General features: G+C 37.9%; 3 protein-coding genes across 5 annotated transcripts in view; all 3 read left to right on the forward strand.

The window, feature by feature from the left end:
- The window catches only part of LOC310720836 (uncharacterized protein), a 116735-nt gene that overhangs the window by 27582 nt on the left and 64072 nt on the right, over positions 1–25081 (forward strand). The window lies entirely within an intron of this gene.
- Positions 1–25081, forward strand: part of LOC310720847 (uncharacterized protein) — a 273241-nt gene that overhangs the window by 8183 nt on the left and 239977 nt on the right. The window lies entirely within an intron of this gene.
- The window catches only part of fbxw2 (F-box and WD repeat domain containing 2), a 16291-nt gene continuing 522 nt past the window's right edge, over positions 9313–25081 (forward strand). The window contains exons 1-8 of one of the 3 annotated variants that reach the window (XM_083531019.1): positions 9354–9742; positions 10082–10132; positions 15720–16276; positions 16646–16840; positions 19145–19278; positions 19816–19902; positions 20102–20271; positions 24064–25081. The exon at positions 24064–25081 is cut by the window's right edge and continues 522 nt beyond it. In XM_083531019.1, the coding sequence (XP_083387145.1) occupies positions 15757–16276; positions 16646–16840; positions 19145–19278; positions 19816–19902; positions 20102–20271; positions 24064–24355 (1398 nt within the window). In that variant the 5' untranslated portion in view covers positions 9354–9742; positions 10082–10132; positions 15720–15756 and the 3' untranslated portion in view covers positions 24356–25081. Of the gene's footprint in view, positions 9743–10081; positions 10133–14784; positions 14868–15719; positions 16277–16645; positions 16841–19144; positions 19279–19815; positions 19903–20101; positions 20272–24063 lie in introns of all 3 variants that reach the window. The other 2 variants (XM_083531020.1, XM_083531018.1) reach the window with 2 other exon arrangements.

Below are 25081 nucleotides of genomic sequence, written 5' to 3' on the forward strand. Positions count from 1 at the left end.
CCCCTGTCTGACCTCTTCCCTGAACCTCACACTACATTTTTCCTCCTTCAGTTTCCACCATCTTATTCTTCTTTCAGTCCTCACTCTCCTCCTTTTTTCTCTTCGCCTCCAAAACCATCTACAGACCACCATCCGATGCTGTCTAGCTACACTGTCCCCTGCCAACACCTTACAGTCTCCAATCTCCTTCAGGTTGCATCCCCTGCATAGCACATAGTCCACCTGTGTACACCTTCCTCCACTCTTATACGACACCCTATGATCCTCCTTCTTCTTAAAATAAGTGTTCACTGCCATTTCCATCCTTTTAGCAAAATCTACCACCATCTGCCCTTCCACATTCCTCTCCTTAAAACCATACCTACCCATCACCTCCTCATCACCTCTGTTCCCTTCACCTACATGCCCATTAAAGTCTGCCCCAATCACCAATCGTTCTTTCCCAGATACACCATCTACCTGATAACCCGTTGTTAACCCGCGCCTCGACCGATCCGGTATGAAATTCTCATTTGTGATCCGCATATTTGATTTGGCACATGTTTTACGCTGGATGCCCTTCCTAACGCAACCCTCCCCATTTAGGGACCGGCACTAAGAGTGCACTGGCTTGTGCATCCATAATGGCTGGGTTCAATACTATACAAAAATGCAATATAACAACATTCAATTTAATTCAATTTTTTTTTTTGTATAGAGCTTTTAACAATGAACATTGTCTCAAAGCAGCTTTACACAGATAAAAGTGATGATGATCAGAAGTGAAAAGTAGTCCTGAGTCAGTGTATGAGACTGTTGACATTAACTACAGTCCAATCCATCCTCAAAGCGCCTGTTCTTACTCCAAAATTACATGAAACCACCCAAGGCGTTGATGAGAAACCGTCCCAAGCTGCACAGAGTGGTCTTCAGTCGAAGAGAACACTATCCAGAGGCAGGCCTGGACGAAGTGGGAAGATCCACGGAGGGGAGAGGGGCAGGAACAGTGGTCACTGAAGCCTCAGGAGCATGTTTAACTCGACAAAGAGAGAGTGTGTGAGAGAGAGAGAGAGAGAGAGAGAGAGAGAGAGAGAGAGAGAGAGAGAGAGAGGTGACAGGAAGAGAAGGATATGGATTATTGTGATTCTTTGTTGTTGTATGAAAGTTAATATCACTGTGCAGTTTGGACTCCGGCAAGACTCGCTATGTCAGCATAACTAAAAGGGAGAACCACAAACATGAGGGATCTCTGGGATAAAAAACGACGAACAACCACACCACCGTCAACAAACCTGAGTGTACGTGTGAGAGTGAGGGGACGACAGCATGCAAATATCCCAGTTCACCAAACACTCTATATCCATGCTCCCTCCAGATCTGCGCCTTTACCTAGGAAAAAATCTACTGATAAAAGGCTTGACTAAATAAATGTTTTTAACCTCGACTTGAACACAGAGACTGTGTCTGAGTCCTGAACACTGATTGGAAGGTTGTTCCATAACTGTGGGGCTTTATAATAGACAGATCTGCCCCCTGCTGTAGTCTTCATTATTTGAGGAACCAACAGATAGCCTGCACCTTTTCATCTAAGTAGGCGTGGAGGATCATACTGGTACAGAAGTTCACTCAGATACTGCGGTGCGATACCGTTAAGTGCTTTATACGTCAGTATTAGTATTTTATAATCAATGCAAGATTTGATTGGGAGCCAGTGTAGACCGATTAAAACAGGAGTGATGTGCTCATATTTTCTAGTTCTCTTTCAAACATTCGTTCGGTATCTCACTATGGGAATCGCCTCGGGCGTGACCAATCCTGGAAGCATCAATCACACCACGTCTGTCGGCTGCAGACCAATCACGACAGTGATGCGGGAGTCCCGCCTCCCTATATACACCGCTGCCGGCGGTCCCTGACTCATTCACGTTCTCTTCCCCGTGAAGATCCTTTTAGGAAGCTATCCTCAGCATATCCTCTGGGGGCGGTCGCTTAACTGTTCATAAACTGGCCGTTAAGGTACGTCTCCGAGCGCGGCTGCTTCTTGAGGAGATTATCCACTGTCAAAGCGGATATTCCCTTCTTCTGTTTCTTTCCTTATTTTCTTTTTCACATCGCGTCAAGCAAATATTAGAATATCGTTCGAGACCCGTTTCAAGAAGCACGTCGTGGTGATCTTGTTGTTTCCTTTTTTCTCTTTTTTGTCCGGTGATTGCACCTCCGTTATGGCGACTGCGAGTTCATCCGGGTGCACGGCGGGGAAAGTTCAATCCGACCGTGTGCATGCGGGTCTACGATCTCGGCAAAAGACTCTCATCCCCTGTGCATCGTGTGCTTAGGAGTTCGGCACGCTCAAACCGTGTGTGCTCCCCGCACTGCGCTCTTTTCCCGTCAAGGGTTCGGGAGCGCCGCCTGCGAGTCGCGGCCGCGAATGAAGGGGATCCATGTCTCTCTCCGCTGCCCGCAGAGAGGGACGAAGCTGCTTCGCAAGCACAGTGCAGCTGGGGAGAGTTGATGGACGAGGTTTCTCCTGTCCTTCCTTCACTCTTCGAATCTAACTCTCTACTGGATAACAAGGGTGAGGGAGAGGAAGATAATGAGGTCGCTCATTTTTTGGAGGAAGATTGTGCTTTTCTTCTCTGTTCTTTTCTCTGGCGAGAAACGGTGCACCTATGGGTGTGGATGCGTTAGCCCACCCGTGGCCAAACGTTCTGCTTTACGCATTTCCTCCACTAAGTCTGATCGTGCCGACTTTACAAAGAGTAAGAGAAGGCGGTCACTCTGTCATACTAATCGCTCCGAACTGGCCAGGGAAAGTGTGGCTGACGGAGATATTCCAACTCCTGCACGATCAACCCTGGCCTCTCTCGTTGCGCAGGGATCTCCTCTCGCAAGCGCGCGGGGAGATTTTTCACCCGACACCGGACAGAGTGGCTCTCTGGGCCTGGCCCGTGAGAGGATGAATCTTAGTGTCGCTGGTTTGCCTCCGAGGGTGATTGAGACGATTCAGAATGCGAGAGCAGCTTCGACGCGCTCTGCATATGATAGGAAATGGAAAGTGTTTGAACTATGGTGTGCTCAGAGACGTATCGTCCCTTTTCACTGTTCTGTGGCAGATGTGTTGTGCTTTTAGCAGGAACCTTTGGATAAGGGCAGGGCTTTTTCAACCGTTAAGGTTTATCTCGCCGCTGTTTCTGCATGCCACGTAGGGATTGACGGTAATACTATCGGTCATCACCCGCTCGTGTGCAGGTTTATGAAGGGGGCGCGGCGCCTGAGCACATTCTCAAAGCCGCTGGTTCCGCCATGGGATCTGTCCGTGGTCCTGAGCGCGCTCTCTCAGTCTCCCTTTGAGCCGATAGGGAGTATTGATTTAAAGCTCCTGTCGCTTAAGGTTGCTTTGTTATTGGCTCTTTCTACCGCAAAGCGGGTTAGTGAACTTTATGCTTTGTCTGTTCATAACTCCTGTATGCGTTTTGCTTTGGATTTCTCACGAGTGGCTCTCAAGACTAATCCGGCTTTTGTCCCTAAGGTGAGCGAGTCAGCTTTCGCCTGCAGACAGGTGGATTTAATGGCCTTTCATCCGCCTCCTTTTTCCTCAGCGGAGGAGGCGCGGCTTCACTGTCTGTGTCCTGTCCATGCGTTACGTCACTATGTTGACAGGACGAAGGGTTTGAGACGGAGTAATCAGCTGTTTGTTTCATGGGCTGGTTCCCGTGAGGGAAGTCCCATTTCCCGGCAACGCCTGTCCCATTGGCTCGTGGAGGCTATTATAATGAGTTATAATAGCGTGGGTCTTAACCCTCCGGAAGGACTGAGGGCTCATAGTACCCGAGGATTGGCCGCTTCGTGGGCGCTTTTTAAGGGTGTTTCGATTCAGGACATCTGTGCGGCGGCATGCTGGGCTTCGCCGCACACTTTTGTCCGTTTTTATAGGCTGGATGTCACGGAGCCTTCGCTGGCTCATTCCGTCCTGAGTGTGTAATACATTTATGTATAAATTTTGTATGTGTGTATATGTATGTATGTATATATTATATAAATATATATATATATATATATATATATATATATATATATATATATATATATATATATATATTTCATGACAACGGATGATGTGTATCGGTTGACATGACAACATCGTGTATCGGTTGTTTGTCATTTCTCTCACTTCCACTCTCTTCAGTGAGAGGGGTTATCTCTTTTTATCACATCACTGAGTTGGTTGACACCTGCTTCGGACAGCATATCTGCAATACGGGAGTTGTCTATATCCCATAGTGAGATACCGAACGAATGTTTGAAAGAGAACTTTAGGTTACTTACATAACCCCGGTTCTCTGATAACAGGAGTGAGGTATCTCACCACACTTTACTCCTTGCAGTGCACGGAGAAGAGATATGTGAGAATGAGGCAGGGACCGCCGGCAGCGGTGTATATAGGGAGGCGGGACTCCCGCATCACTGTCGTGATTGGTCTGTCAGCCGACAGACGTGGTGTGATTGATGCTTCCAGGATTGGTCACGATCGAGGCAATTCCCATAGTGAGATACCTCACTCCTGTTATCAGAGAACCAGGGTTACATAAGTAACCTAAAGATCTAGTGAGGACTCTTGCTGCTGCATTCTGAAATAACTGAAGCTTATTTATGCACTTACTTGAACACCCATATGTCCGTCTTTTAAATGTCCTTGGAAGTATATCTGTGACCAAATTCATTTCTTCTCATCTGTCAGCCATTGTAGATTAAAAAAAACAGCTATTAAATCTACATGACTAATTTGCGTGTGTGAAGTTTTCTACAGATGCAGTTTGTTAGCTCTCAATTGTGCACTCTCTGACCATCCAATTAAGAAACGTGTAAATGCAGATGTGATTGGACACCTTCTAGGGGACCTTGGAGTTTCCAAATTGCAGTATAATTGGTAAAGTAACAGCATGAAGCAACATGAAGTTTATGGTTTAAAATCCCACAGGTGCTAATTGTAAAGGCTTTACAGATACATTAGACCACAGCAACACTTCATGTGGCAGCTGATATGGTAATTCCACAGCTATTTCAGATCATTACCTTTTTTCTTTTAAAATCTAGGGTTAGAATTAGGGTTAATCATTATTAATGCCTGTCGTTGCATTAGTACCGTGTTAAGCGTTACCGTGTTAAGCATACATTTACATCAACTACAGAAGCAAGATTTATCGATAATCATCCGTAATTATCGACATTAATTAGATCTCCATCGTCAACTGGACCATTGAATGTAAAGAATCAATGTTACATTATACACTAGATGATGTAGCTCCCCTTAAAACCAAAATGATCAGGGAGAAAAAAATTGCACCGTGGTATAATGATCATAAGCGCACCTCAAACAGACCACTATTAGAACGTAAATGGTGTCAAACCAAATTGACCGTATTTCAAATAGCTTGGAAGGAGAGCCTCCTGAATTATAGAAAAGCTTTTAGTGCTGCTAGATCAGCATATTTCTCCACCCTCATTAAAAATAACAAGAATAATCCTAGATTTTAATTCAGCACGGTAGCAAAATTAGCAGAAAATAAAAACATTTCACTAACATGCACACCATCTGCACAGTAATGATTTCATGATTTTTTTAAATAATAAAGTCCAAAAAAAATCCAGATGATTAATATAAATATATGCTATTTATACATTTATTAAATAAATAGTAATTATTTAATATTAATAAAAAAATATTTGTTAGATATCATTTTTGTTGGACAATAATAACAATAATTGCCTTTAGTTAGCCAATGATTCACACCACCCACATAATGGATTATTATTTATATTGCATATCAAAACCACCATACACATTGAAAATAAAGAAAATCATGTAGCTAACTAATCTGAATGTTTCTTGGTTGTTGTCTAATGCTATCTATGGTCTCTGCCTTTATGACCATCTGCTTCTGAGACTGATTGTGAAACTGTCTGTTCTGGTTCTTTTCTCTCAGTCGGCTCCTACATATGTGCTTCCAGCTGACAGTCTATTACATTTAATCGGCATCTCATGCCTGCAGGATTCACATTCATTTAGACACACACACACACACACACACACACACACACACACACACACACATGCACATCTGCATCTGTGATTCTCATTTGTTCTTTTTATTATCACAAATCCAAAATGGAAATAAAGATTTTGCAGTGGGTATTACTGTAGGTAATTTATTTGATTTACTTTCACTTTTAATCCACTTCATAAAAATTTTGTGGAAGAACTCAACCTAAATCCACAGAGCCCTGACCTCAACCCCACTGAACACCTAAACTGGAACACTAAAAATTGTTCTAAAAATGGCTGAAAATAGTGTTAAAGGACAACTGGTAAAATTTATTTTATACAGGTTTAAATTTTAACCTTTAAACTTTAACCTTTAATTTTATTTAAACCTTCAAATGTGCTGATATTTCTGGAGTTGACATCAAGTGGGGTACACACACATTCTGTTTTTCACATAAATCACTCGGTATATGCAGAGTTACTGTTATCAAAGTGTGTCCCTTCACTTTCAAGCACATTCAAACATTCAGCTTGAAAGTCACATCACCTACAACTCTAACACTTTCAACCCCAAATATAAATTGTAAATAAAAACAGAATGCATGAGGTGCAAATCTCAAAAACCCTTTGAACCTCTATGTCTATATGTCATAGAGTTTCTTCCTTAGGTAACTTGGAAGTGATGGTGGACGACTACGTTTCCCACAGATGAGCCAACACACCCTTTTGTGCCTAATCAGCAGGTCCTGATACAAAGCCTGAAGCCTCCCAAGGTCTGTGAGCGAAGTGTCTGAATCCAGCTACTGTTCTAGCCATCACCAGAACAGAAGTTCTGATTAGCCACAATGGATACACACAAGCAGAATCCAGTGGCGGGCCGTGCATTTGGTACCTGGGCCTTCAGTGGGGCCTTACCCTACTTAATCCACCTCTTAATACCACCACTATCACGTCGCGATTATAGAAATCATCAATACAATATAAAACGCGAAATAACAACGATGATGTGCCACCTACATCATCTGGAGCAGTTCAGAATCAATATTTGTCTAATAACATGACAAAAACACTAAAAATGTAAATAAAGTACAACCTACTCCCCATCGATGCATACTCATAATAATAATTTCATAATTCCTCAGAGGCTATAAGCCAGTGGTACCTAAGCTAGCTTCGGGGTTGGCCGACCTCTCCTCACAATGTCTAGCTTTCCTTGAAAATTTATTTTTAAGTATGTCCGATACCAAATCAATTTCTCTTCCTCTGTGGGCATAAAAAAGTCTAACTCAGATGTACTAATGTGTGCAGAGCGATACATTTGGGTCAGCTACCTGGCCCAAATAGCGTCAGCATTTTTCTGTCCTCTAAATCGGCCAGAATTTGAAATCTGATTGGTTAAAGAAACAGACCCGTTGATAATATTCTCAATGGTAAAAGGGCCAGCAGGACAGACTTTGCAGGCCCTAGGCAGATTAGATTGACAAGGCAGCACACAGAGGCTAAAATCTGATCCACATCCACATACACGTACTGGAAGCAGTGCAGCCAAGAAAAACGCTACGTAATTAGGAGAATAAACTGTTGGGAATAAATAAATACAATTTTATGGAACAAATATTAGAATTTAGGTTGTAAATGTAGGTCAGTGCTTCTGATAATGTTTAGGCCAGCAGAGAGGGCTTTGCTGGCCCTGACCGCCCACCACTGGCAGAATAAAAGTAGTTTAATCTGTGCACTAATTGGTATAATAGCCTAAAAAGCCTACCTATGTGGGTACTCAGGGCTGAAACAGCCAAGAGCCACGGAAAGTTCCTTTCTTTATAGGAGAAAGGGGGAGTGTATATAGGGATGAATTGAAATGAAATGTGTTGTTTTTTGTTTTGTCTTTATCTTTTGATTTGCAGTTTATATCACCGATGTTATGGTGTGAGGCGCCAAATTATAAATGATTTAAAGTGACCATTGTTAGTATTAAAATGGGACACACTGGTTCTCTAAACACATACCTATGTTGTCTGTTCAGTGTCTATAAGATCTTCTGATCTTCTTAAGATCATCTGGAAACTGAGGAGAAAAGTTGCTGGAGGTTTGGGAGAGAAATGTTTACCTATTTGTGTCTGATACAAAATTCTAGCTGCTCAACAGTCCTGGGTTTTCTTTGTCACATTTTTTGTTTCATAATGCAGCAAATATTTGTGGAAGCTCTGGACTGCAGGCAGGCAATGCTTTTCCTAAAAAAGAAATGTTTAGGATAGAAGCATTTGTTGTTCTAAAACCTGTATATACCTTTCATCACTGATGTTGCTGTCCAGATGTCAAAGCTGCCTATTTTACAGGTATTAAGGCCATACCATGGAACTGCTTGAAGAGCTCAGGGACAGAATTGTTGCAAGAACTGCTGAGAATAGCAGAGAAGCGGCAGGACCTTCTCTGCTTGCCTAAACAGTATCATAATCACTGACTTGTGTTATTAATATTTTTTTCATAAATATGTATCTCAATAGTTTATTATTTTAATTTCATCGCTTTTCTTTTGGATGTAGCTTCCAGTTCTATGTTTGTTTGAGTTTCTTTTCAATTTATATTTCAGCCATAACATGTTTACAAGGTCAAAATCTGTTGCCTGTATCTAAGAATAGATAAAAATAAAACTGTTGCTTTCACCAATCAGATTTCGAGTTGGTGACTCCAAAGCCATTGAGCAGGTAAACAGTAACATTGGCATTTTAACTTCCTTTGATTGGATGGTCAGAGAGCACACTAGTCAATACTAACAAACCGATTCTGTTGCAAACTGCGCAAGCTACAATATATTCGTGTAGACTTAATAGCTGTTTTTTTCAGTTCTCAATTGCTGACAGAGCAGAAAGAAATTCTTGGTCACAGATATACTTAAAAGGCCATTTTCAAGAAAAGCTGGGCATCATGATGAAGTATCAGTCAAAACAATTTGAAACTGTTGTTATGCTTAATCTGTTACGTTCTTTCCTGTACTATCTATCCATTTCCCATTTAAAAACAGACTACAGTATAATAACCACAAAATATACAAAGCCCATGATTGAAAAATAACACATTAAAACTAGCTTATCAGTGTAAACTTGGTATTTGTTACAGCCGGACCAGACGTCAGACCTGCTGTGCAAAATAAATACATTTGATTTGATGTGAATTTGGGGTATAATTGGGCAGGGCTTGTGGCAGTAATCAGCGGGCTGTGAGTTTGAATAACCAGCCAATCACTGAACGGGATTATAGTCTGTATGAAAACGGGTGTGAAAATGAGGCGTGAGCTTGAAACTTCCTTCCGCTCTTGTACATCCCTCTCTGCGACTGCTAGCGGACGCTTTACTCCCTATAGATTAGCAGAGTAGTTCCTTTTCCGCCGCGCAGTGGGCTTGTCTTTGATTGTTTTATGTTATGCCAATTAGCGGACTATTATATGAACGTTTTTATGTAATTTGTTATTTTTTTATTTGTATACTTAACGTTGTATTTGTGATAAACTGTCAGCCGAATATATGAGGGTTAGAACTAGTAAGCAGTGCTAGGCTAGGTGAGTTGGACACCTAGCCATACCGCATCATTAACACTAGCGTAGTCATTCAGTATAGAACTATCAGCTATATTACCAGCACTGGATAACTAGCTAGAGTGTTCTACCGGCTGCGTAGCTAGCTAGCTAGCATCCTCGCTAACAATTGGATTTTTCTGGAAATGGTAAGTCTCTCGCTAGTTAGCTGGTAGCTATGTGGGGTTTCTGGCTAGTATATTTGGTATACATTTCCATAGTTTGAGCACTGTTGAGTATTACACACAGACAAGGTTTTACGAGATATTTATTAGCTTGTTCTATAAATCTCGTTCACGTTTTATTGTTTGTATATCACCAGTGACAGCCCTTAACCGAGTTGTGACTAACATTATTATTTAATAGCCAATATTACTTAAATATCAACCAATAATAATTTATAGCTAAAACCTAGTCCAATTCATTACTATATGTGGTAAACTTGTCTAGTTTTTATGTTGCCGTATTTTAACAATCGCAACCACCAGAATTGTACCACGGGGAAGGTTACAGATCAGCAAATATTACAGTACAGACTTGTTAGAGTTGTTTATTTTTATGGCTAAGTGAGCCATAGCAAACAGATTATTGCCATTTACTGTGTGCAGTCACTAATTCTCCACGTGAGGAACCTTAACAGTGTCACACCCATTTTTACATATTAAAATATTTCATATTAAAGATATCTAATTCATATTAAAGATCATTAAACATTTTCAAATTTTTATTTGTGTAACACTTTTATTAGTGGTCATTGTCCCAAAGCAGCTTTATATACAGTACATGACTAGATTACAAATATATATTTTACATTTATAAATAAGTCCCCATAACGTTATTCCTTATAAGCAAGTCAGTGGCAGTGAAAAGGCTTAGTGAGATGATATCTCACTAAGCCTTGAGATATTATCTCACTAAGCTAACTGTTTGGTGTCACTCATCATCTAACTGTTTGGTGTCACTCATCTGAGTGACACCAAAAATCTATTCATTATAGTTTTAACATTGTTGAGATTATCAACTGTTCACTGATGGGCACTTAAATGCAAAACTACTCATGACAATTGTAGCCCTAAGCCACTGTAGCAGACAGTTTACATTGGCTACAGTGCAACTCTATTATTATGGCTTTTAAGTTTATCCCTGCAAAGAAACTTCACAGATCTTTAGACTGTTTGTGTGGATCCCACCTAGAGAAGCTAGTGGTCTGGATTTGATAAGGGGACTATCCAGGGTAGGGTATTAGGATAAATTAGCTCCGTCTCTCTGTTAAGGTAAATGTACTTCTAGGGTACAAGTGATCATGTCCCTTGTACCCTAGGAGTATGTTTAACTTAAAAGAGAGACAGAGTGATTGAGTGTGAGGGGGGGGGGGACATAATCAACCAAAAATTTGCTACGGTACTATGGTGTCGAATCTTTCAGTGCTTTATAGTAGTAGTAGTAATATTTTTTAATCAATGCAAGATTTAATTGGGAAGTGATGTAGGGTGGATAAGATGGAGATTCGTTCATATTTCCTGGTTCCCGTGGGGACTCTTGCTGCATCCTAGACTAACTGTTGCTTATTTATGCAGTGTTTAGAACAGATACAGTAATGTATGAGAATATTATAACCTAGATGTAATAAAAGCATGATCTAGTTTCTCTGCATTATGTAACGTAATATTTTTTATCATATATTTCTGAGATGAAAGAAGGCAATCCGAGTAAATTATTCAGATGATCTTAAGTAAATGAGTCAATAATCATCCCAAGGTCTTTTACTGCTGCACAGTAAAAAAAAAAACACAGAGAGGTTCTATGTAATCAGAAAGCTTACTTCTGGCTGCTCATGGCCCTAAAAAGTTGTTCTGTCTTATCAGAATTTAGCAGAGAGAAGTTATAATAAGTCACATAAGTCCTGAGCCAGACTAGGGCCATTGTCAACAACATTTTCTGGACAACAAAGAAGAATATTATGGTCAGTGGTTTCAAAAGCTAAACTAAGCTCAAGCAACACAGGCTTGGAGTTACAACCCTGTCCAATTTAACCAGTACTGTCTCTGTGCTATGATAAGGCCTTCATTCATTGGAGGATATTTGTGATAATTGTGATAATTGGCTGGTTTGATATTGTCCTATAGTTTGATAGCTAACAAGGGTTGAGGTCAGGTTTTTCAATTATTGGTTTGATAGCTGCCATCTTAAATGATTTGGGTACATAACCAGTGTTATGGAAAGAATTTATAATTTTTAGAACAGTTTTAAATGCTTTTGGAATTATCTGTTTGAAGAAACATATATCTAAAGATCCTAGAGCACAAGTTGATTTTGATGTGAAATTAATTTGCTCTTTTGAATAGGAGTAAAACATTGTTATTGCTAATTTAATTAATTATATTGTTATCTACAGGTATATTTGGCTCTAAATAAATTGTCCTAATTTCTTGGCCTGATTTTTTAAAAATTCTTTATTGAAAAATTCAGTAATTTTTTTCTGCTGCTTATTGATGATTCCTGTTACTCTGGTGCTTCTGTTACTAGTTAATTTTACTACAGAACTGGGTAGAAATCTAGGATTACTTTTGTGATCTTCTATTAGGGTAGAAAAACATGATTATCTACAACCCCGATTCCAAAAAAAGTTGGCACAATGTGTAAATAATAATAATCCTAAATAATAATCCTAAAAACAAATAGCTGGAGGAACATTTAACAACTAATTAGGTATCAACTAAAAAAATATGAGGAAACAAACTTATAGATAATATATTTATAGATACTTTTATACAACTTTTTTTTATACAACCATTAAATATACAATGTCCATTGTTATATATATGTAGTATACAAATTGTGGAACAATTTCAGAATAATGTTGCAAAGGCTTTGAATTAGAGCTTTTGCTATCGCGTATTCTACCTATTATTCCAATAATTAATTGAGTAATCTGACAATATTAAATATCAAAGTGCAATACTATCGCTGAATATTGCTTCCCGATTGGCAAAAAAAACAACTGAGAATTGCGAGAAAAAAGTCAGAATTGTGAGATAAAAAATATCTTGTAATTAGGTAAACCTTTTATTTAATGTGGCAGAAACTGGCTTTCATATGAGTGTTCTGCTCGCCCCTAGCTGTTTTCTCTTTGTTGTTCAATTTTTTATTCTGCAGCGTTTCTGTGTTTGTTGTAATAATTTGCCTCAATGAATTATTAGTAATCGAATTACTCGATGAATCGTTACAGCCTTACTTTGAATATCTCATTCTCTGCAGTGCCAGTGGTGCTTGAGTTAACATAGAGATACACTAGGTAAAATATTACTTAAGTAAAAGTGCTCCCTTTAAAATTTCACTTTAGTAAAAGTACAAAAGTTTTTGCCTTCAAATGTGCTTAAGTATCCGAAGTACTATGGTTTCTTATGGCTATAATGTCATATCATTTTTGTCACAAGTCTCTTTGCTAAATCAATAAAAAAAAGAATCTAATGCTACTTAGCACACCAATCTATTAATATAATATTGAAGAGTCAAACACATTGATATCTATTGAAATGTTCATAAGCCCAAAACCTTATTTTCAACTTCTTTAAAAAAAAAAAAAGTCGCACAAATAAGGCAACGGGTGTTGTGGCAAGTTAGAGTCAGGAGTTTCTTCTATTTTTTATTACAACAAAATGTTCTGCTTGCTGTTGAATTGATGCTGAACTGTATGTTGGTGCTAAGTAGGTACCACCAAGTGGTAATCAAAAGTTCAAAACAGAGCGCATGCTTTACCCAGATTGGTGGCTTGCTGTGATTTAGCAAAATTTAGTTAAGGAAAAAGTAAGGTATTTGACTTGTAAATGCTCTCCTAAGTTCCCAAATATATACAGAGCTGTTCTTAAAGCCCGCATTTTATAACTATGGATGCTCTCTTTCCATGCTGTTTGAATCATTTAAATTTGACGGATTACATTTTAACATTTCAAGAGGCCTGTTTTAAGGTGTGTGTATGATTGTTGTACCACAGTGCTAGTTTTTTCTGTCTAATAATATTTTTCTTTTAAGGGGATCTAAAGTGATCCAAAGTGTAGTGTCAGGTGTTTAAAAAATAAAATTAACTGGTAACTGTTATGTGATGATGAAATGGACACAGGTATTCAGTAAGTGTATTGTTTTGGATTAAGTTTTGGTCCAATTTTCAGTAGCTGGTCTATTACAAACATAACATACAGCTGTTATGCATCAATTGTTTCAGTCTGCACCAGGTGTTTTAGAGGCTCATAAAGCTCATATTTTTGTTTTGTGGTGTTTTTTTTTTTATTACATTTACATGCTGTTAACTTCAAATCCTAAGGTGGAAGGTAACAAATTACATTTACTTATCTTACTGTAATTGAGTGCCCCCCCCCCCCTTTACTTATGTTTTTTTAAGTATTGTACTTTGCTACATTTTAAATAAAAGGTGATTTATGTTTCCTGTTTTGTCTTATGATTCTGAATCTACCCCAGACATGGGCAAACTACGGCCCGCTGAACGTGACCAAATTATATTAAAATAGGTACAGGTAAACCTTGTTTAATTTGCCCTTCCTCTGTAATGCCCACGTTTCTCCAAAAGATGGTGCACTTCAGCTACATTGACCTTGTTCGCGTGATATATATATATATATATATATATATATATATATATATATATATATATATATATATATATATATATATATATATATATATATATATCATCAAGCGGTAATAAAACTTGTGATGTATAAAGGTTTGGAAAGCCATAGAACTGCTTTCTGTTGTGAAAATAACTGAAATAACTGTTTTATTATTAATAATTAGATTGTTGATTTAATTGTCATATGAAAAAAAGGAAAAGTGTTAGATGGACTGCAGTGCTTTTTTTCTTACATTCTTTGCTACTGAAATAAATCGTTTTTATTTTGTATTCTGTAAAGATCAGTTAACAAATTTATAAATTTTGAACAAACATTACATTTTAAACAAATTAATACATTTTATCTGTAGCCAGAATATTACTTTTTATATTTATACTTTAGCAGATTTTTAGACCAGTAAATATACTTGAACTAAAGTACATTTTCATTAAAGTTACAGTACTTTTACTTGATTAGAATATTTTATTACTCTTGGCACCTTTGTTTAAAACCGTATTAACAAAAATGTCATCATGATGTAATTTTATTTTATTTTATTTAAGAAAACCATTTGTACTGTAGTAATGCTCATACACCAGAACAGAAAACTAGGCTTTATGCACTTCAATCACACAACCAAGCATAGGTTTGTGGTTTGTTATAAAAATTATAAATTTATGTAAATTCTCTGTATGTGTTAACCTTTTTTCTAACTTGTTTAACATCTTACAATAAAAAAAATAATGGCAATTAGTAAGATTGCTGTCTATTTGGGTGTAACAGTACAAACATTCCTACTGAACCATTTCGGCACAGGGCTTTTGGTTCGGTGCACGTGTACCGAATGCAATCCTTTTTACGTACAGAACATAGTTATAATTATTAACTTTTAAAAAACTTTTCAAATTGTAAATCTCTAACAAATGGGAACTATCTACTTTTTCAATGTATTTAATTTTATGTAATCAATTTTATTTGTGGCAGTTTATTTGATTACTCAATTTAATCAATATAAAACCTGCACTGCTTTAATTAGATTTTTTCCATTTGATTTTCATATTTTATTTGTATAAAATATTAAAAAATATTATTTTATATATTATTACCAAGCAGGCATTTTATTTAAAATTGTTTTAAAAATGTAAACTGATGTTCACAGATGTTAATAAAAGCAATTTTATGTTTTACATTTCTTCTGAAATTGAACAGAACCATGACTTAAAAACCGAGGTACAAACCGAACAGTGAATTTTGTGTACTGTTACACCCCTTCTGTCTATTATAGCATCTTTTAAGGGAGAATTGTTTCTTATTATAGGTTAGTAATTTAATTGTAGAATTTTATTTTCTGTTATTACTTTTTATTTCTAGTAGTTGCTGCACTGCAAGGAATGGTTTATTCATCATGAATTTGATAAAGATTAAGAATAAAACTGTAAGGAGTGTGCAAACATGAGACTGAAAAATGTTGTATTCAATATTTTGTGTTGTCAGCTAGAATTGTGCCACTACCTCAACTTTTTAAACCATCATTCATGTTTTCAGGTAGTCTGCCTCATGTGCCCATGGAGAAGGAAGCCTTCGAGGGATGGCTGAAGTTGGTCTCCACCTCCTTCTTGGCACTGAATGACCAGCAACGCAACCAGCTGTTGGACCACCTAATCTCTCTGAGTGGTGCTGCTCAACTCCAGCACCTTTCCAATGGACTGGAGGCACTGCTGAAGCGTGACTTCCTGCGTCTGCTACCATTGGAGCTGGCCTTCTACCTGCTGCGTTGGCTTGACCCTCAGACACTGCTCACTTGTTGCTTGGTGTGCAAGCAATGGAACAAAGTAGTCAATACCTGCACAGAAGTATGGCAAGGTGTGTGCCGAGACCTGGGTTGGCGAATTGACGACTCCATCCAGGATGCTGGCCACTGGAAACGAGTCTACCTTAAAGCTAAATTTCGCATGAAACAACTGCGTGAGGAGGATGCCTTTGAAACAAGCTCCTTGATTGGGCACAGTGCCCGGGTGTATGCCTTATACTACAAGGATGGCCTCCTCTGTACAGGTGCAAATTTTTACAGTCTAGATTCATGCTGACACATAGTTGAACTTTGCCTTGCTATTTTTCATTGTGGGGAAAATGCATTACATAATAAGTGGATTTATTTTTTTATTATTTTTTTATTATTTATTTATTTTTTTATTTTTATTTTTACATTTTTCAATGTTAGAAAATGCTACAGACTGGTGCATGAAGTTCATGCAGTTCTACTTGAAAATTTTCAGTCCTACTCCCAGGGCAGTTGTAACTTAGAGAAAGTTTGAGTTTTAACCAAGTGCTGCTTCTGGGGGACATGTTCAAATATTTGAAAACTTGACATTTTAAAGTGATTTGGTTCTGATAATTTTTTAACAATTTATACTTGTCCTTCAGGCTCTGATGACCTATCAGCCAAACTGTGGGATGTCCGCACTGGCCAGTGTATCTACGGCATCCAAACACACACCTGTGCTACTGTGAAATTTGATGAGCAAAAACTTGTGACAGGGTCTTTTGACAACACCATCGCATGCTGGGAGTGGAGTACAGGTGCCAAAATTCAGCAGTTTCGTGGGCACACTGGGGCAGGTTTGTGTCCCATAGATATTGAAATGTCAGTAATTTTTCACCACTGCAGTGGAACGAATCAAGTATTAACAGCATACATACTGGATTTTCCAGACTGTCCAAATCCTTTGTTTGTCATGTACTGTGTATTAGTCTTATTCCACCAGGCTGTGGTGAGTGTGATAAAGTATCAAACCTAAAAGTTTTAAATAACCGTCCGCTTAAATAGGAACATCTGTACACCTCATCATTTGTTTAGTTATTTAATCATGTAACCGCAGTACACTGCATAAATCATGCAGAAACTTTAAGAGCTCCAGTTAATGATTACTTGTACCATCAGAATAGGAAAAAATGTGATTAGTGGTATTTTTACAATGACTATGGCATGGTTTTTAGTACCTGAAGGGTTGGTCAAGTATTTCAGAAACTGTCAATCCTCTGAGAATTTTAAACATAACTGTTTTTATAGAGAACTGTGTTTATATAGAACAATGCTTAAAAAATACAATACAATATAAAAAAATATCCAGTGAGTGGAGGGTCTGAAGGCTCGAACAACTTTTTTGATGAGAGAGATCAGAGGGTAATGACCAGTAGTTTAAAGTACCTCTTTTTAGCAGTGGTGAGCAGCTGAGAAGGTGAATGTGTTCTTATTGGATGTAAGTGTATTTAAATGGTTTAAATAAAAGCAATAACATTAATGCTAATTTAGTTCATTTCTCAGTTAACTTAAAAAATTCGTTAAAAGATTATACAAATAGAATATCAAGTGTTCAACCTTGTGTTGAACCCACTTTTTTAAACCAACTTTTAGGAAGATAATGATTGATTGGCTAGAAGAAGCACTGCAGAAATGTAGCACATTGTGTAATGTGTGCACATGTGCACACTTTTGTGCCTTTATGTACCGTAATTTCCGGACTATTAAGCGCAATCAAATATAAGCCGCACCCACTGAATTTTACAAAGATTTTTATTTTAAACATAAATAAGCCGCACCTGTCTACACTGAAACTAATGAACTTTACACAGGCTTTAACGAAAGACAGTGTCTGTTACACGGTGTAACGGGTGAAATGTTGTGGCTCCTTTAAGAGCAGAGCGGCATTTTGGGAATAGCCTGCCGCCGCATTTTCAGGTATTACTGCATGTGTGCAAGACCGAGGAATATTTCCTTATTATTTTCTGATGCTCATTTCTAAGTTTCTTTGACTAACCCGTAACGCTGTTGCCAAGAAATATAAAAAAAGCACGAGTTTTGGAAACCTGTCTGTGCTTATATGATTTCTGTTGCAACTGGAGTTAGCAAGCTCTCCCTTCACCCAGACTCAACGCGTTACAACGCCTTGTATCTAAACAGTAGCCTACTAAAGAAAGTCATTGTTCACTGTCTTCCTCCTTACTTTCACAACAATTTCTTGCGTTTTGTTGCGTTTACAAATCACCATCGGTGACTTCCTGATGCCGTGCAGCTCAGAACACAGGTGAAGTGCGTTTTTTCATGCCCGGTTGTTTTCAGCGTGACGAATGATTCACATTTCCTGTTGAGAGTCCGAGTGAGCGGCATGGTTAAACGTCAGATGAACCGCATCCATATATATGATGTGGTGCGGCCCGATTCAGTGGGAGCGCATCTGATTTAATATAAAGAGTTTCATTGGTTCACCTGAACCCATTCACAATTTAATTGGTTGAAGTTTGTGAAACCGGAAAAAACCCAGGAAAAATAAATAAGCCGCTTCATTGTTTAAGCCGCAGGGCTCAAAGCTTGGGAAAAAATAGCGGCTTATAGTCCGGAAAATATGGTACATGTAAGGAAAGTGGTATCAAAGCCTCAAAGGTTAAGACGTTCTGAACAGAAGGTTGTAAAATCCCAGTACCATGGAGCCTGGGCCCTTGAGAAAGGCCTTCAACATTCAACTGCTCAGTTGTAAAAATTAGTAGACTAAGATGATCTGAATATGGGTATCTGCCAAGTGCTGTAAAACTAAGTGTTGTTTATCATCTGGTAATAACACTTAGTTTTACAGCACTTGGCAGATACCCATATTCAGATCATAATAACATTTAAAAAGGAAGTAAAAGTATTTATTGCACCAAATGTTTTTTTCTGATGCAACATACATTTGGTGCAATAAATACTTTTACTTCCTTTTTAAATGTTATTTTGCACATTATATTTTTCCAACGAAATCTAGTTCTAAAACAAGTCAGTTTCACTTTATATTTAAGGCAGTGGCTGTAAAATGGCTTTTTGTAATTTTTTCTTTGCTATTTTAACTGTTCTAAATATTAATTAAATCATGATTAAATCATCCCCAGTGTTTAGTGTAGACTACAATGATGAGTTGGACACACTGGTCAGCGGTTCTGCTGACTTTACTGTTAAGGTGTGGGCTCTATCAGCTGGAGCATGCCTCAATACCCTGACTGGACACACTGAGTGGGTCACTAAGGTAAGCATTCAGCTTTTTGAGAATATTCTTCCCATCAACAAGGTGTTACTCTTGAGCCTAATTAGTTAAATTCTTTCTCAAAACAAACAAGCTATTTTTTCTCTTCCCTAAGACTAACTGTTTATATAGAGATGATCTAGTATTGAATCTCAGCCAGCATTTACACTTGTTTTCAGTCCTTTTACTTATCAGTAGTGCTTGCGCAGCAACACTCTCCAAATACGGTCGCATCTGGTTGGCACTAGATCGGTCGGCACTAAGAATGATACGGCCAGGGTGTGGAGTTTTGCACCGGCAAGCACTACTCACATTTTCTTCAGGAAATGTCACATTCTAGTTTTAGGTTATGCTTGAGTTTGAGTAGCTTTTATATGTAGTTTCCATAACTGTGTTTGGCATTTGATATATTCTCACACACACCTGATTGTAGGCAGATGACTGTGGTCAAGCCTTTTCTGTTCAAAGACAACTGTCTTAGTACAATAAATTACAATGTCTGAAATGCAATATTGCAATATTTTATTTACCCTGGTCTAGGTACTCCTTCAGAAAAGCCAAGTTGAGTCCATGATGCACAGTCCTGGTGACTACATCTTACTAAGTTCAGATAAATATGAAATCAAGGTACTCGAAGGATCACAGACTTTGTCATTTACACACAAGACACATGAATGTCTATTAACCTTATGTGTTTAATGCAATATTTTGTTAACCCCCTGAATAAAAAAGGAAGGTCTACACTTCACTGACATCTTACTAGCTTTATTTTTTTTATCTATTGTGTTAATGTACGGTTACCAAAATTATTTTACTGTTCAAACAGGTGTGGCCTATAGGACGAGAGATCAACTGTAAATGTCTGAAGACTCTGTCCGTGTCTGAGGATCGCAGTGTGTGCTTGCAGCCCCGGTTACAGTTTGATGGCCGCTACATTGTTTGCAGTTCAGACCTCGGCGTCTACCAGTGGGACTTTGCCAGCTTTGATGTGCTAAGGTAAAACTTTAATGCCAATTTTACTAACTAGATTCTTTACGTTTCTAAAGTACAAAGGTGTATAATTTGATGTATAGAAACAAATCTTTAGATAATGAAAGTACCTTGATCATCTTTAGTGATGCAATATGTTTCCTATTAAAAAGGAATACAAAGCTACAGTGTGGGAACATTTTGTCTTTAGTTCCAATAAAATAGAAGAGCCAATTGATGTAAACAATCTGGTATGTCCACTTTGTTAAAAAGTGGCAGTGCAAAGAGGCAATACAACTATCTAAAACCCATTTAAAACATAACCATCCCACCTAGTTTTTTGGTCTGAGAACAAAAGTTGTAGTTTAAGATTGATAGGATCGAAAGTGTATACAGTAAAACCCCGTTGTACGAGCAACCTATAGTACGAGCAAACAGAGATACGAGCGACTTTGCTTGCAAAATTTTACCGTTTCACGAGCAAATTTCGAAGGCACGAGAAAACCCACGCTGCCAGTTCGGCGTTTTCGGCGGAGGGTCGCATCAGTCGCTTAGTTGATGACGTATCACTCGGTGGCTCTCTTTGTTCAGTGCAGCAAAAACTTAACTTTTTTTAGTTTTATATTTTTATTTCACTAGAAATCTTGAAAAATGTCTCCCAAGAAAATCAGTGATGGTGCTGTGAAAACGAAAGTAAATAGAATTACTATGGAAACCGAGGAGGTTATGAGCATGGTGCGTGTCTTACACTCGCTCAACCGCTACCACATGAGTAAGTGTTAAATTATGTTTACATTACGGTAATTTGCGGTGTATTTGTTTGTTAAAACAGGCTACAAATACTTTATAAGTGCAGAAATAAGCGATCGAATGAGGTCTCGGAACGGATTAAATCGCTTTTACATTCATTCTTATGGGGAAAATCAGTTCGAACGTACGAGCAAATGGGCCTACGAGCAATTTTCAAGAACGAATTATGCTCGTACAACGGGGTTTTACTGTACCGTTTTTTCCGGACTATAAGCCGCTACGTTTTTCCCACACTTTAAACCCCGCATTTTAAACAATGAAGTGGCTAATTTATGGATTTTTCCTGGGTTTTTCCCGGTTGCACAAGCTTCATGCCAAAAAACTGAGCCCCATAACAATAGACCAATTAAATTTCCGAACGGGTTAAAGTGAACCAATAAAATTCTTTATATTAAATCAGATGCGCTCCCACTGAATCGGGCCACACCACATCATAAATATGGATGAGGTTCCTCTGACGTTTGACCTGCTGCTCGGACTGTCTACAGGAAATGCGAATCATTCGTCACGCTGAAAACAACCGGGCATGAAAAAAGGCACTTCACCTGTGTTCTGAGCTGCACGGCATCGGGAGAAAAACTTCACCGATGGTGATTTATAAACGCACGACGATGCCAAAAGATAAACTCTTGAGAGACATTGTTGTGAAAGGAAGGAGGAAGACAGTGAACAATGACTTTCTTGGTAGGCTACTGTACGCCTGTGTAAAGTTTATTAGTTTCAATGTAGGCATCTGCGGCTTATAGACAGGTGCAGTGTATTTATGTTCAAAATTAAAATGTTTGTAAAATTCAGTGGGTGCAACTTATATCTGGGTGCGCTTAATAGTCCGGAAATTACGGAATATGAACATGGCAGCACTAAATGTTGCACACACTCAAATAGTGTAACTCACTATAAAGCGTCTACTAAAGCAAGGTGCAGCCATTGTACTTAGTCAAAAAAAACTGCGTTAAAATATGTTGCAAACTTTTGTCAGGCAGTCAAAAGAAGGTCAGGGACAAATAAAAAAAATAATAAAAACAAACACGTTTTTAATGGAGTTTAATCTTTTTTGCTTTGCACTTTTTTAAAAGTGTGTGTGTGTGTATATATATATATATATATATATATATATATATATATATATATATATATATATATATATATATATATATACCCACACATTAGGGATGCACCGAATATTCGGCCACCGAAAATTTTCGGCCGAAAATGGCCCAAACGTGCACAACAGTTTGTTGTGATGACACAAACAGAAACCGCTGCCTGCACGTGCATGTCTAAAGCAACATTTCTGCGGTGTGGACGTGTTTCAGTATATCTGAGAAAGACCCACGGATAGCGATGTGCAAAGCACGTAAAGCCGAAATTTCGTCTGTAAAAACTTTCTCCACGTCGGGTTTAATTTATCACCTGAAATCGAAACATCCCGATCGCTATGCTGAATATGAGAGAAACGCCGCACAGAAAAGCAAAACCCCTCCGAGCACGCGCACTCCGTCTGTGGCGGACGTTTTTGAAAAGGCAAGGAAGTTTCCCAGTGATATTGTTGTATCTTTAAGCAGTTGCACTTGTTCTGAATGCACTTTTTTTTTTATGAAAGAACATATTTAATTGTACAACCTTTCAGCAGGCCAGAGGGCCTGTACATTATTATTTAATGTACACATGAGTGCATTCAAGTTAAACATTTAAGTTTGAATTTTTATTTATTTTATCCTGTGCATTGTTGCAATGTGCTATAAATAAATATTTTCATAATTTGTAATTGATTTATTCTTTGAAACTTTAATATTTAGTTTATGCAATTAAAATGCCTTGATTTTAGTAAGTTTAGTACACAATCATAGCCATAAATGCAATTGTAATAATAATTGGCATAATTTCTTTCAGTGTTTCGGTTTTCGGCCTTGCTTTCCTCTTTTTCGGTTTCGGCCAAGAATTTTCATTTCGGTGCATCCCTAATAAATAAATAAATAAATATATATATATATATATATATATATATATATATATATATATATATATATATATATATATATATATATAATGTGAGTTTATTTGGGTGTTTATTTTTTTTACATTCCAATTCCGATGTCTAAATACTCATAAGAATTAAGGTATTTGTTCTATAAAGGGGGTATTTTTATTGTTCTATAATATCACCATTATATAATCAGTGGAATACAAATATTACAGTAATTATTTATTGCAATTTTTCTGGGGCAATATACATTGTCCAGGCATAACATTGACTATATAACATTATGACTGGTGAGGAAATATCAGTGGCACCTCTTGGCGAGTGGGATTAGACAGCAATTGTTTTTAAAGTTGATGTGTTAGAAGCAGGAAAAATGGGCAAGTGTAAAGTTTTGAGCGAATTTGACAAGAGCCAAATTGTGATGGCTAGACGACTGGTTCAGATCTCCAAAACTGCAGCTCTTGTGGAATGTCTGCAGTGGTCAGTATTTATCAAAAGTAGTCCAAGGAAGGAACAGTGGTGAACTGGCATCATGTGCAGTCAAGGCTTGCTGTGTGGCCCGTGTGGTTCGATCCAACAGATGAGTTACTGTAGCTCAGATTTCTAAAGAATATAATGCTGTTAATGCTGAAAGGATCAGAACTTCTATGGCAGCAAAAGCTAATATAAGCACAATATTAGGTGGTCATAATGTTATGCCTGTTTGGTAGTCATAAAGTTATGCCTGGTCAGTGCATCATCTAACAAAATGTTATTGTGACAGGCCTATCTATGTAATATATAGTGATGAATAATATTCCACAATTTGATTGTATTACTGAAAGTATTGCCATGGGGTAGATTTTTATGAAATAATCTTTGTGACCTTTAGATGGCATTATCAGCTAAAGTATGTTCTGTATTATAGACTATATTCACATAACAGGGTTGAAGTGTGCATACTTGTAGATGCCTAGATATAAATTATTTAGAAATTTGTCACTCTAAATTTTTCTAGTGTGTAACATCCTTTATGCCCCTCACAGAGTTATTAAACCACATCAAGACCCAGCAAGTCCCTCCCTTCTCAGCTTTGGGGAGGTGTTTGCTCTACTGTTTGACAACCACCACTTGTATGTAATGGACTTGAGGTCTGAAACTATCACAGGCCGCTGGCCACTGCCAGCCTACCGCAAATCGAAAAGAGGCTCCAGTTTCTTACCAGGCATCACCTCATGGCTCAATGGCTTTGATGGAAAGAATGATGCAGGCCTGGTGTTCGCCACCAGCATGCCAGACCATAGCATACATCTGGTTCTGTGGAAGGAGAATGGCTGAAGTGGAAATGAGCATGTGCATTTAGTTAATAACAGGGATGGTAAACAAACAAGACAAAAAGGGTGCTCTTAATTTCTAAAACCTGCAGCTTAGCTATTGCATGGACCAAAGTCTCTTTTATTATTTTTTCCTTTCAGTTTCTGCTGTCACATTTTGGCCAAGTTAAAAAAACTTTCTTCTGCAACATGTTGATAAAATGTGGATAGTGGGTGAGACCTTGAAGATGCCTGCTGGGTTAGACCTCTTTTTGTTCTGATCATTACATAAAATTGAAAGCATCTGTGAAACACGCACTTAACTGAACAGAAATGTCCAGCTGCAGCACAATCATCCAAATTCATGAAAACATTATTAACATGCACATAAGATTTGTCTTTGTGTAATTTTTTTTTTTAACCAAAAGTATTTAACTGATTGATCTGTTTGTGTTTAAAATACAGGATAAAAAGATTGCCTTAATTTCTCGATTTCCTTGTAAGAAGGAAGATTTTTCCATGCCCATGAACTCTGGCATGTCACAGACTGCAGACTGTATAGTTGGTTTGTATGCCAACCATTAGGTTTTAATAATATTAACCCTTAAATTGAAATTAGTCATGTGCCTTTTTCCTTTTGACACAAATACCTGCAGGTAAGTTGCGCAAGATCTTGAAATTCATTAGTACAATCCTTATTGGAACAAATTCCAGTAAGATGTTATATTTATTTTTTACAGTTTAATTATTT

The sequence above is a fragment of the Silurus aristotelis genome (genome assembly GCF_946808225.1).
Source record: "Silurus aristotelis genome assembly, chromosome: 26".
Lineage (NCBI taxonomy): Eukaryota > Metazoa > Chordata > Actinopteri > Siluriformes > Siluridae > Silurus > Silurus aristotelis.